Here is a 13,993-nt window from a genome sequence, read left to right on the forward strand (position 1 = left end):
CGGGAGATGGTAATGGACAGGGAGGCCTGGCGTGTTGTGGTCCATGGGGTTGTGAACTGAGCGACTGAACTGAACTGAAATGAATAATTAGCAGTGTTCAGCCTCTTTGCATATGCTGGCTAGCCATCTGTATATCTTCTCTGAAGAATGGTCTATGTAGAACTTCAGGCAGTGGCTTCTTGGTGACAGTGGTGGTGATGATGGTGGCGGCAGCAGTGGTGATGACAACTCAGTGGATGGAGCATCTGACAAGTATCCAGGTGCCCTTTGAGTTCAGGTGCACCGAGAGACCAGTGAAGTTCCCATGAAATTCCCAGTGTTGTGTAGGAACAGAGATTGATTTGGGAAAAACAGAAAGAAAGATGAAAGCAGAAGGCATCAACAGGTCAAGGAACTATGCGGTGTGTCAAGGAGATCAACCAGCCTGGGGTCAACAGACAAGGCCTCTCTGACCCTCAATTTCCTCCTCAGTTGGGGATGAAGTAGAACAAGGTATTTAGGACCATCTGCTTCTCTCCACATTGTGTTCTACAGACTTTAGTTCAATAAATATGAACTGATTGACTGAGGCTTCCTTGCATTGATTGATAAGCTCAGCTGGGCTCTGGATGCCTGACCTCCTTCCCCATGAGCCTGTCTCCCAGGGTCTCAGGAAACACATCCCCCATGGCTCCGCCTGCCTGCCCACTGGACTCCCATAAAGTTGTTTCCCTCAGACCCTGGAGCCCCACAGGCCCCATGGGACACCAGGGGGAGCTCATGTTGTCTCACTTGGGCTGAGCACGGGGATGCTCCTCCTCCAGCCCTGGGGACAAGGTTGGACACGGGGCACCCAAGGGTGATTGACAGCAGAGGGCTTGTGTGCAGGTGTGGGGGGAGGGTCAGCCGTAAACAGAGGGGCAGAGAGAGAGCACATGCCTCACCCATGCTGCCTTCATGTTTCACCAGGACTCCTGTAGGAACTTCCAGAACGGTCTTTCTGTGTTTACCTTGGGGCACTGCCCTGCCTCACCTGTCTATTCCCCACATGGGGCTGGAATGACTCTTAAGAATATTGATCTTAGCTCTACCTGCTTCCCCTCCTCCATGGCTGCCCATGACTCTGAGCACAGATGCTCAAAGCCTTGCTGCAGCCTAGCCTGCTGGAGCCTGTGGTCCCCCAAGGGCAGAGCTGGTCACCAGGCTCACTCTATCACTAGGGGCAGGACTGAGGGCTGCAGAAAGTGGGCAGGAAGGAGGGAAAGTCTATCCAAGGCCATGTTCTGATGATCTGGTCACCCATCTGGGATTGCACCTGCCTGGACCTTCTGAGGAGCCTTCATGGTATACCTCAGGCTCCTGCTCTCTGGAGAGGAAAGGGCAGATTCTGGGTGTTGCTCTCACCCCCATGGGCCTGCTCCACAGGGCACCAACTGTCTGTGTTTCCACATGTGGAACATGTGAGCACCTAACAGTCCCCCATGCCTGAAGCCCAGGGCAGGAAGCCAGAGACCTGGGACCTGCAAATGATCCCAGGACATCTCCTAAGTCCCTCCCCACGTGCTGCAGAGCCTTCTCCAACTTTCGTCCAAACCTCTCTCGGAAGACTTTTGTCAGTGCCTCTGACTCCCTCTCAGCCCATGTTTCCTTGAGGCTTCAATCGGCCCTTCAGTTCTTTCCTGGAGACATCAGCAGTCATGGCCATCATCTGTCTGATCCTCAAATCATGAGTTTCATTCCTTCTTTAATTCTTTGTAAGTTCCTGGGGAATTCAAATCCTGCACAGACTACTCCTGGGCAGGGTTCCAGGCACTGGATACAGAACCAATCAATGTCCATCCCCACATCCCCGTGAACCCTTAGAGCTGGACCCCATTCAGCTCAATGGGCAGATGATGCAATTCCACAGTGACCCCTGTGTCAGGTGAGATCCCTGTGGTTCTAAATACAGAAACTGAGTTTGGCTAAGTGAGCACAGAAGAGCGTGCACTGGAGGGATGCAGGCCAGGTCAGAGGATGGAAAGAAGCCCCCAAACCTGCACAGTTCAGGAAGGACAGAAAGTAGGGCAGGTCCCCAGAGGCCCCTTCCAGCAGGGAGCTTAGGTCCAAGCCCCTGGAATCTCAGGAGGGTTCCCTGAGACAGAGAGACAGGTTCCCAGGAGACAGAGGAGCTTGGGTCTGAGGACTATATTCTTGGACTAATAGGTCAGGCTGAAGAATAATGAAGATGAATGGTTAACAGGGACCTGAACCATGGGGGGAGAGTCTCAGGAAGAGAGACTCCAGATTGAGGGCTTCCTGGATGCACACATGCCCTCTTCTCAGACCAATAGAAACGACTCTCCTCACACTGTTCTGGGTCCAACATTCCACAAACAACAGTAAGTGCACCGGCCACTTCCCCAGCTGGAGACAAACACGAATCCCCTCCCCCTGCTGTGTGTTGCAGGGATGTCTGGGGTGAAGGGCCCCAGCGCGATGCCAGTGCTTCTCCTGCTCTGTGGGCTCCTTTCCCAGTGCTCTGCATGTATGTTATACATGTGCAGCAACAGGGAGGTGCAGTAACCCCAGGACCTCAGGAGCACTGCTCCCCTGAAACCAATCTTCACTGGGATCCCACTTCCTGTTCCTCTTTCCTGTGGGGAAATTCACCCCTGTGGAGCCTGGGCTGGGCCATCGCTGCGTCAGCACTGTCACCTGGGTCCTAATCAGGACCTCACTGACCCTCTGAGAGCACGTGTTTGTCACCCCAACGGAGAACAGGAGGAAGCTGGGCCCAGGGTGCAGGAGTGTGGCCACAGCCCCACCTGGAAGAGCCATCCTGGGTGGGGCCTCCGGGTGCCTGGAGCCTCTTCCCTGGATCCATGTTGAGCTGACTGGTCAGGAGGATGCAGGGTGTCCTGTTTCAGGAGGAAGTGAAGCAAGCATGTGGTGTTTCTGTAACACAGCTCATCCTGGGCCCAGGGTGTTGGACCCACCTCCTTGGAGCCCAGACCACGGGGCTGTCTGTCGCCACTTGCTGTGCTTCTCAATGTGGGGAGAGATGGGCACAGGTCTGTCCCGCCACCCAGGACCTGAGTCCCTTCTGGCAGGGCCTGTTTTGGAGGCTAAATGGCACCCTATTCCAGTACTCTTGACTGGAAAATCCCATGGATGGAGGAGCCTGGTAGGCTGCAGTCCATGGGGTCGCTAAGAATCAGACACGACTGAGCGACTTCACTTTCACTTTTCACTTGCATGCATTGGAGAAGGAAATGGCAACCCACTCCACTATTCTTGCCTGGAGAATCCCAGGGACAGTGGAGCCTGGTGGGCTGCTGTCTATGGGGTCGCACAGAGTCAGACACGACTGAAGTGATTTAGCAGCAGCTCCTTGCTTGGCCCTAAGTTTGCTAGTTTTAAGCTGCTGTTCCTAGTTCTCATAAACGCCTTGAAGTTCACAGAGCTGCCCTCATACCAACCGGCACACGGCCTCCACCTGCCTTGTTCCCGGGGCTTAGACCTAAGAGAACAGGGGTGTCTTGAATCTGCAGAGGTCCATACTTAGAATCCACCGGTTTCCCTCAGGAAGGTGTGCTGCTGACACAGACTATCTAACAACTGGTTACACTCAGATGCCTGTGGAGCTGGTCTGGACCCAGTCTCTGCGACAAGGACAATTGGTGAGGAGCACCTTGTACTGTCCCAGTGAGGCTCTCAAGCCATCTGTGGTGTTGCCCGTCACCCTGCACATGGCCCCACACTGCTCAGCCACCCCTGCTTAGCCCCTGCACTTCTGAAGGATGTTGAAGCCAGTCTTGACTTTAAAGTACCTTTTTCAAAAGAAACCTTTGGGGACTTCCCTGGTGGTCCAGTGGTAAAGAAGCTGCCTGCCAATGCAGGGGACACAGGTTTGATCCCTGGTCCGGGAAGATCCAACATGCTGGGAGCAACTAAGCCCGTGCACCGCCACTACTGAGCCCGCTCCCTAGAGCCCGTGCTCTGCAAAAAGAGAAGCCACTGCAATGAGAAGCCCATGTACTCGACGAAGAGTAGCGCACTCGAAGCAACTAGAGAAAGCAGCCCCTGCCCGCACAGCAGTGAAGACCCAGGGCAGTCAGATAAACAAATAAGGACGCTGTTTCCCTAGCTACCTAAGGTAAAGCCTCCTGAGCCCCACTATCTACTGCCCCCTTGGTTAGAAATGCACATGGGCACAGACTCCAGCAGGTAAGGTCCCTACAGAGTTGAGGTTCTGTGTTTCTTACCAGTCCCGTGCTAACTCCAGCTGCCCCCTCCTGCGTCCCTGCAGCCCCAATCTCCCTGCACCAGGAGAAGGCTGCCCACAGAGCAGCAGGGCCAACCCAGACTCCAGGCCCCTTCCCTGGCCTTGGCCTTGCTCCAGGGCTCTGTGATGGCCGGGGTGCCACGTGGTCAGCAGCCGGCTCTCCTCCTCTGGATCGAAACCCTGGAGCTCTAGAGCAACCTGTACCGCATGGGCCAGAGCAAGGTCTTCTTTTGGGCCGGCGTGCTGGCCCACCTGAGGAGGAGCAGGACCTGAAGATCACGGACGTCATCATCGGCTTCCAGGCCTGCTGCTGGGGCTATCTGGCCAGGAGGTGAGTCCCGGGACACCCAGCCCACCCAGCCTGATCCTCGCTCGGGGTCCCTAGCTATCCTGTGGTGGAGGGCACTTAGGAAATGGGGCCTGGGCACCCTCATGCTGGCAGTTTTCCCCCAGGGAGGCCCACATGGCTTTCCCTGCCCCTGAATTTCTGCCTGAGGTTTAAAGTAAGCAGGCGGGAGGGATGATTGTGCTTGGATTTTCCCTCCAGGAAAGCTCCTGCCTCCCACTGTTCCTCCCTGTATCCCTTCTGTAGGTGTGACAACCAGAGCTGGCTGTCCCCAGAGGACCCAAGCTCTAGAAAGGTGGCATCCTTGAGTCCTGGCAGCTCCAGCAAGCTAGGAGCGGACTTGTGCAGGTCAGTGGGCAGGGCAGCGGCCTGTTTGCCCCTTGACTCCCCTGTGTCTGGGCTCTGGGGGGTCTGTTCTGGCCTGAGATGTGAGCACTGGGGACAGAATGTCAAATGGATGTTTGCAGGATGTGAGCTGCTGACACTCTCCCACCAAACACAAGTCCCTGAGTTCCTGGAAGAACACCCCCACCTCTCCCCTCCTCTCAGCTCCCTTACCTGCAAAATGCAACAGATACATAAAAGTTGGCTTTAAGAGCAAACTATGGTTGGCTATCCTCATGGAATAATCTCCTGTCCCTCCCTCAAACCTGGATGGAGGGGACCATCATGGCCCAGGGACATTTCCTGGGGTGAAGCAGCCCTGAGGGAAGTCAGGCGGGCCTCCATGGGGCATCCAGGTCCACTGCAGTCACTTCTGCTTGAGGCAAACCGAGAAGTTCACCAGTAGTCCAGCTGCAGGACTCTCAGACTGTGGGAACTCGACCTTCATTTCTTCATCTGTGAAACGGAGCCAGCACTCCTAGAGCTGATGTGAGATTCAACAGGAAAGGCATGGATAGTGCAAGCACAGCGCCTGCCACATGCTCAGCCCCCATCCACAGAGGCTCTTTGCTGAGGAACCAAGCAGGACAGAGGGCCAGCTCTCCGTTGCAGACTTCTCTGAGTCGCCAAGACACTGGTTTTCTGATAAAAGTCTTCCATTTGGAGAGAAAAAAATCTGTTGTCAGGTGGAGATAAGCCAAGGTAGCAAAGGGCAGCGTGCTCTCAGCCCTTCCCACGAACTTCTGCATCCACCTTATGGCAGTGACCACCAAGGCTGGGCCTCCTCCTGTGGGCCCCCAGAACTAAAGGCGTGAGTTCCGTCCCTGCCAGCAGGGCTAAGTAGAGGGATCTGATCATAATGGGTGGAGGCAGGGTTTAGAGTGGCTGAGGCATGTTCTGTGGCCCCTCTTCCAGGTACGATGGGCATAGAGCAGCAAACAGTGGGCTCTGCAGGCGAGGTCACGGAGGGCTTCTCAGAGGAGGCTTCTCAGATTCGGGCTTTGCAGAAAGATTTGTCCCGGCTTGGGTGCAGCAGGTGTCCCTGGCAGAAGAACTTGTGTGAGCAAATCCTGGAAGCCACATGAGCGTGGCCCTCCACAGCAGAGTGTGACCAGTATGCACTGAGCAACTGGTGTGTTCTGGACAGTACCACGTGCTGGTGGCACAAGATGAACAAAGCAGGCAGGCTGGTGAGTGTGGGGTTGGTGGGTGAGAAGATGGAATTATGGAGGAGTGATTTGCCGAGGGACTCACGCTCGTGGCAGGTCTTCCTTCAAGGAGCCTGAGGCCGGGTGGACTGTGTCAAGAAGGGGGTGGAATGTCAGGACTGGACTTGTTTGACTAGGGTGTCAGCAGGAGGGTGGGAATAGCCCAGGGTGGGGTTGGTGGGCAGGATGTTTGCTTAACTTGAGTCACTCAGAAATAAGGGTTTTGCCTTTCACTTTTGCTTCCCAGAGTATATCTGGGCCCAGAGGGTGTATGTGATCATTGCAGAGACGCACAGCTTGTGGCTGCATCTGCACAGATGTGAACAACTGGATCTTGTTCACACTTGGATAGAGGATGGTTCCTGAGTAAGCAAGTGAGTAAGACCCCACCCATCCCATCTTCCCACCCTCAGGACGACTGTCTGAGATAAGGATGACTGTCACTAATTGACAGAAGAAGGAATGGAAGCTCAGAGGGTGAGGTCAGCAGGTTAAGCAGGGGCAGAGCCTGGATGTGGAGGCAGGTGTGTCTGAGGGCTTCCTCCCAGCCGAGGGACCCTAAACAGAGCAGAGGGAGGGCCATACCTGCTCAGGTGGGCTCAGCTCAGGATGTGGACTCCTGACACATAAGCAGCAACCCCAGAAGGAAGGTGTATGTTCCGCATACTCAGCCATTTAGGAAATTAAAGGAAGCAGACGGGGTGGAGGAGGACAAGGAGTCAGAGCCTCTCCTCCTATGACCTGGCCACCTTGAAGCTGTCCCGAGGGTGCTAGGCTAGGGCTGATGGAGGAAAGGGGATTTTTTTCAGATACAAGGAATCAAGGTTTGTTGAAAAACCCTGCCTCAGAGTGCCAGGCTCAGTGCCAGGCCCTTAGGGACACTTGGCCTGGAGACGGACCAGACACCAAGCGGGGAGTCGAAGGGCGTTGGCTTCCTGTGTTTGCCAAGCCCTCTACTCTGTGGGTGATGGGTGGTCCTGTGTGGGGAAGGTGGCCCTGCTGGAAGAAGTGAGAAGGGCTCACTGCACAAGGTCCACATACATCCCGATGTTGTAGTATTAAGATAAAAAGCCAAACTCTACAGACATCAGTATAATAGCCTTTTCTAAATCCAACTTGAACATCTGAGAGTTCATGGTTCACATACTGTTGAAGCCTGGCTTGGAGAATTTTGAACATCGTTTTGCTAGCATGTGAGATGAGTGCAATTGTGCGGTAGTTTGAGCATTCTTTGGCATTGCCTTTCTTTCTGACTGGAATGAAAACTGACCTTTTCCAGACCTGTGGCCGCTGCTGAGTTTCTTTCAGTCCCTTCAGTTTTTTCTCTCTGGTGTATGTTGGGTCCTTTTGACTGATTGATTAGGATCTTTGGTTTCTTCTCCATTCTCTTCCTCTCTCTCCCTCTTCTCCCCTCCCTCCCTTTCTAATTTTAACAGGGGGAACTGGGGTTGTGCTGTGTCATTGAGAAGCTGCTTGTTTCATGTCCCCATAAGGGGTCCATCCCTCATATTTTAGCCAGGCTGTGCCCAGGAGGGCGAATGGTGCCCAGAGGCCCTGGACAGGAGGAGCAGCAGAGAAGAGACAGGGCCCCTGATGATGTGGGAGGGTTCTCAGACCTGGAGAAACTGAGCAAAAAGAGACCATGACCAGGAATGTACCACCTTCGAGAGGAGCTGGAGAGCAACTGGGGGAAAGTGGCAGAGGGAGGATTGGAGCTGGGCCTCCAGGGACAAGTACCCCGTCATGCGGTGAGGCCAGTGGGGAAGCACATGTTGTTGGGAAGGGCAGCCTGTGTGAAGTGAGGTGTCAGTCTCGTGCAGCAGGCCCTATGGAGACAGAGAGTGTGAGGAAGACAGGAGCTGGGGCAGTCGGGAGGTCCGGGTGCTCAGCCAGGGACTTTCTTAGCGCCCCTTTCCCTTCCCAGGGAGGGTGACTGCAGGCACAGGAGGGAGATGGTTGGGGAGAATCTGTCTGCCCACGAGGAGGGAAGGGATGCATGACTGGCCATGCAGCTGGGCAGGGACAGGCTTCTCCAGGGTCCTCCCCTCTCCCACTAACAGCCTTTCCAGAAAGGGACCAATCAGAGGCTCACAGAGGAGGAAGCCCTGGATAGGAATCCAGCAGAGGAAGCACTATCAGCATCCACACCCATCTGAGGCCCCAGACAAGGGTCAGGAAGGGGCCAAGAATGGGAGGGAAGGATGGAAGTATGAGTCCAGTGTTCAACGCATTTACAGTTGTTTGTCATCATCCAGGAGCCGGCCTTTCTGTCTGAGCCCTCCTCTTCTTTCTACTTGACTCTGTTCTCATGTTTCATGATTTCAATAGGCTGACCTGCCTCCTGAGGCCCTGCCACTTTTGGGCAGAGGAGGAGACAGGGCACCAGCCAGCTCTCCTCTTCCATGTACTTGAAGGAGGGCCTGCCTTTGTGAATTCTCTTCCATCCACATGACGGTGCCTCCAGGCTTTGACACAAGGCACACTCCCTAAAAACAAGCTGATGGTTACTCTTCCTGAGGGAGAGCTGTGAACATTGCAGAGGAAGGTACAGAAAGAAAGATTCTAGGCTTGGAGCGTATGTGAGGGGATTTAGGGGAAGCTCTAAGGAAATGGGGCTGCTCTGGATTGGGAGCTGCAGAGACTGGGAGGCAGCACTACCAACGGGTTCTCAGTACCTCATCTATGGAGAGGGGAGAGCAGAGCAAGGCTGAAGGTGTGATTGGTAAGAAGGAGAAGTCCCTCTTTTCAGCCAGGGGAGGGGGCGTGGTGTTGGGGGGCGCAGTGACAGGTGTTTGCTGTCTCCTTTGCTCCTGCTCTCAGGGTGACCCTGTGTGAGGCTGCAGTTCTGTGAGAGCCTTTACATCCAATGGGAGAAGAGCAGCACCCTGTTGTGACACCAGGCCAGCCTCCGGATGTCAGGGGTTCTTTCTTTCTCAATCCTTTATAAACACTCATGTAAATAAACAGAAAGGAATATACCCATAGACGTCAAGACTCCTCTTATTATTAAATTCAATTACAACAAAATATTTCCCATTTCATTTACTCTTCTTTGCACCATAGAAACAAAAGAAAGATACCAGCTCAGCTGTGTCCACTCTTTGCAGCCTCATGGACTGTAGCCCTCCCAGCTCCTCTGTCCATGGGATTTCCCAGGCAAGAATACTGGAGTGGACAAGCATTTCTTTCTCCAGGGGATCCTCCCTGCCCAGGAATCGATCCCATTTCTCTTTCATCTTGCGTCTCCTGCATAACCACTAGCATTCTTTTTAACCTTTATGTCTCTCTTTTTGGCCACATTTTTCTAAAGTCCTCTTCTTTGAATATTATTATGAACTCATGGCCTTTCACAGACTCAGCCTGTCTCATTGAAACATTCATAGGAATCATTATCTTTTATTGTTATTAGTATATGTGGGCGCCCCCTAATGACCACTTCTCTGATCATCTTCAAGAGCATCCTTTTCTTTGCAGGAGCAGAGATGCAGTCTCTGGAATTCACCTCCCCTGCAAGTGGTCTTCCTTCCTTTGAGTGGACGGAAGTCCATGGGTGTACATGTGGGTGGGCAAGATGCTGCCAGACAATATCTCTTTAAGGCCACAGTTCACTCTCATTATTCTGGTTTAACCCTGTTTTCATGCCTACTTTTCTAGAGAACTACGTTTCATCAACATGACATGTCTCCTACACTGACAGTTCTCACAGCAGGAGTCACACATTTCTTGTTGGCATTTAATTCAGCTTCTTCCATCATCTTTAAGGTGGTGGCACTAGAAACCACCGCATTCTTTGGGTTACTGACTGCTATAAAGTGACTGCTGCTGTCTTAGAGTAAAACAATCCAGTCCTAAGTGCATATGGTTAGAACAGATCAATTTGTACAGAGGGTTCTGCTCATTCCTTCCCAAGGAATAGCTTCTTCTTTAGATAGTTAATCAGTGTCTTTCAATGCTATTACTACATTGGGAGCTGCAACAGTGTGAGAATGTGTGCCCAGGAGACAGGAACCTGGACTTGGAGTCTGGCTCTAGCACTAGCTGTGTGCTTTGAGTACATTGCTTCACCTCTCTGAGCTTCAGTTTCCTTTCTTACAGGATCATTGTGAGAACTAAAAGGAAGTGAATTCATACCAAGCAGTTGGGAAGGTGCCTGGTGCCAAGTGGGAAGTCACCAACCACAATAGCTAATAAGTGGTAAGTATTGCATTTTGGTTTTTCTTGACTTAAATTTGATAGCATTTATTTATTTCTTATTAGGAAAAATAAGGAGTTCATTTATTTTTATACTTTCAATTATACCTTTCCCCTTCTTCTCCTTATATCATTATTCCACTAATTGTATATCCTCTGTTACAAAGCTTTGTACTTGGAAGCACTTTATTTACATCTTCGTTTCTGATGCTCTCGACTGGACCTACTATTTCTAAATTCCCAGCTTTGTAAACTGAGATATTAATCCTCCTCCTCCCTTCAGTACTTTGGCTCCCAAGTTCTAGAAGTGTATTTTGATTTTTATATTAACAAGTACATTACTTCACATATTTATATACTCTTTCATTTTAAAAGATAAAAGTTATTTTATTAAGATAAAGCTTATTTTATAATGACTATAAATGAAATAAAACTAAGATTTTTGAATCACTAATAAACCTGTGAGTTAATACACCTGTGAGTTATAATACACCTGTGAGTTATATCATATTATATATATTAATATTACTTCAGTTTTACACCTGTCTCCAAAGGACTTGGATATAGATATATTTACTTAAGATTTTTTTTAAATCAAACAAAAGAGTTTACATTTTTTTGTGATATTTTAATACAGTTTTTAAGAGCTAACTTGTACCATATAGCTGTACATGCTTCTCAGTTCAGTTCAGTTGCTCAGTCGTGTCCGACTCTTTGCGACCCCATGAATTGCAGCACGCCAGGACTCCCTGTCCATCACCAGCTCCCAGAGCCTACCCAAACTCATGTCCTTTGAGTCAGTGATGCCATCCAACCATCTCATCCTCTGTCGTCCCCTTCTCCTCCTGAGCTTTAGTTTTTCCTGATGTTTCTAATTGGCTTCATTTTCACCCCTTTCACTGTTTATCTTCAGCATTTCCTCCATTTCTTTCCAAAGGTGCCTCATGTGATACCGTGTCCCCTGTCCCCACAGACTCTGGACTTCTTATCCCATTCTGGACTGGTTTCTCTCTAGGTTTGCTGCGCACCCAGCTGGAATCCTTGGATTCCCTTCCCACGGGGTTGATGTTCCTGACTCCTGGATCCCACATCTATCTCTCTTGTGGGTATCCTTTACCTTCCTCCATAATTAAACAAACATGTCATCATTTTTTTTTTTCCTGCATCTCATTTTCAAGTAACTTTCTAAAGTCTGGTGAAGGGTGAAAGCTGCTGTGAATATGGGATGGGACATGGGGGTGGTGGGCTTGTCCCCTGCTCTCCCCTCGGCCTCCCTCTCATCTTGCTCCCTCTGGGGCTCTGCCCAGCAGACCGTTCTTCTCTCCTGTCAACACGATCCCTGTTTCTCTCCCTCTACTGCACTCCTCTTTACTCAGCTATCACTTCTCCATCCAGTGAGTCTTCAGACATTTGTTGAAGATTCTGGTCTCCTGTTGCTCCCATGCTTGTTTTTATTAGCAGCAGAGGGAGGAGAGGAAGGCTATGGGTTCTTCAGCTCATGAGTGGGGTGGAACCAGTGTACCAAGGGCAAGCCTTCTGAACTTAGGTAAGTCAGCTAACATCTATATGTCAGCTTCCTTATTTGTAAATGAGGATACAATGGTACACATCTCAAAAGCTAATGGAAGGACATATGAGGTACCATTGGTAAAGTTTCAGAGCCGATACCAATGCAGAGCAATGATCACAAACACCAGTTGCTCTTATCAGTGAAAGTTGCTCCGTCATGTCCGATTTTTGGTGATCCCTTGAATTACACAGCCCATGGAATTCTCCAGGCCAGAATACTGGAGTGGGTAGCCGTTCCCTTCTCCAGGGGATCTTCCCAACCCAGAGATAGAACCCACGTCTCCTGAATGGCAGGTGGATTCTTTACCAACTGAGCCACAAGGGAAGCCCAAGTGAAGCTGTTTCCACTCGATTCTGAACTGGGGACCTTTTGCGTGTTAGGTGAACATGATAACCACTACACTACAGAAACCAGGCACTCTTATCAGTAGATGGTATTATACCTATATATACCTTTACCATCATTTCAGTCAAGTCTCAGGAGGAGTAGTTGATAGAAGCTCTTTTGCTTTCTTAAAAATAGTAGCTAAACATCAACACTTGCTTTCCTTCTTCATCTCCCATGGCAAGGTTATCACATTCAGAACCAAAATAAATGATTTAATTATAAAGATCTGATTTTTTAAAAGAAAGACCACTGAGAATGGGTATATCTGAAAGGATGGACACCCTCATATATTATAAGTGTGAACATAAATTGCTACAGTTTCTTTGCATGGCATGGTGGCTCTAGGTATGGAAATTTTTTAGGTGTTGATGCCATCTGATCTTAATTCTACTTTTAGATATAGCTTAAGGATACAGTCTCAGATGTAGGTGAAGTTTTACACAAGGAGAGTATTCTTTGCACTATTATTTACATAAAGGATTAGAAACTACATCAAGTCCAATATTCAGGAGGGGAAAGCAAGGAGGACAGAACAGCTGCAGGGGTCTCAGCCACTCAGAGCAGGGATACAGGAATTGGGGCAGGGCTGGTGGGACTCCAGGCCCTTGTGGGGAAAAAGGCTCTTGCAGAAGCAAGGAAGACCTGGGCTATGGGAGCCGTATCACCAGGAACTTTATCAAGGCGAGACTTGATAGGGAGCAAGACATCATTTTGGAAGGAAGAGTCATTTACCAATGAACATATATCCACAAATAAATCTTTTTGTATATATAAGGAGTAGAGCATAGTCATCACACACATGTGATTTGCACCAGAAAGACTCAGGGTCTAGTCCAGACCCTGGCACCAGCGTGACAATTTGGACTCAGCTAAGTTTGAGTGAGTTTCAGGAGCCTGCATGTTAAGGACACTGGATCAATGATATCATTAATATTAGTTATTACCAATTCAAAAACACAGGTGTCCCAACCTCACCTCATTTCCAGAGTATCACCTCCTATCTGTTCTTCTAGTCTCTGGCTTTATTGTTCCTATAACTTCGCAGATAGCAGTCTCCTGTCTGATTACCTTCTCCTTGTGCCCCAACAGGAGAGCAGGACTCTGACTTGGCTTGGAAGGAGCTGTAGGAGGTGAATGACTTTTATTCACTAACAACCAGCAGAGCCCAGGAGACAGAGAACCGCACTGGGCTAAGTTCCTGGAGGCACTGGTGGCCGTCCCGGGGGAACCCACCGGAGAACTTGTCCCTCGCTGCTCCCTGCAGCCTCTGCTCCTCACAGTGGAGCTCACAGTCTTTTTCTCTCCCCAAGGGTGAGGTCACACCTCCTTCCAGCCTGATGCAGACAAGGAGCTGAAGGGAGATATCTGAGAGCCCCTGCTGCCACCATGAGCTCAGAAAACTTCGGACACTGCTCAGGTAGTCAGCTCTCTCTTCTCTGGAAGGTTCCTACTTGTGACCCAGAATTGAAGGTGGTATTTCCAGGCTGAGTTAAACTACAGAGGAATCAAGAACCATGAAGACGATGGATAGGCATCCTTGAGTTTCCAAGAGAGACCAGGAGATTCCCCTCACCCTGGGGTCTTCCCACAGCCTCCTTCCCAGCCCTCTCCTAGGGAGCCATGACCAAGGGTGCTGACTTCCTGCCTCTTCATCTCTCTTT

General features: G+C 50.6%; 1 protein-coding gene across 2 annotated transcripts in view; it reads left to right on the top strand.

Annotated features, from left to right (window-relative positions):
* Window positions 1-6,437: 6,437 nt before the first annotated feature.
* LOC113892659 (apolipoprotein L3-like) overlaps window positions 6,438-13,993 on the top strand; it is a 17,757-nt gene continuing 10,201 nt past the window's right edge. Inside the window, exons 1-3 of one of the 2 annotated variants that reach the window (XM_027541782.1) lie at window positions 6,438-6,558; window positions 10,280-10,378; window positions 13,643-13,749. In XM_027541782.1, coding sequence (XP_027397583.1) covers window positions 13,719-13,749 — 31 coding nt within the window. In that variant the 5' untranslated portion in view covers window positions 6,438-6,558; window positions 10,280-10,378; window positions 13,643-13,718. Of the gene's footprint in view, window positions 6,559-8,593; window positions 8,730-10,279; window positions 10,379-13,642; window positions 13,750-13,993 lie in introns of those variants that run through there. The other variant, XM_027541783.1, reaches the window with a different exon arrangement.

This window comes from Bos indicus x Bos taurus, chromosome 5 (assembly GCF_003369695.1).
Source record: "Bos indicus x Bos taurus breed Angus x Brahman F1 hybrid chromosome 5, Bos_hybrid_MaternalHap_v2.0, whole genome shotgun sequence".
Classification (NCBI taxonomy): Eukaryota; Metazoa; Chordata; class Mammalia; order Artiodactyla; family Bovidae; genus Bos; species Bos indicus x Bos taurus.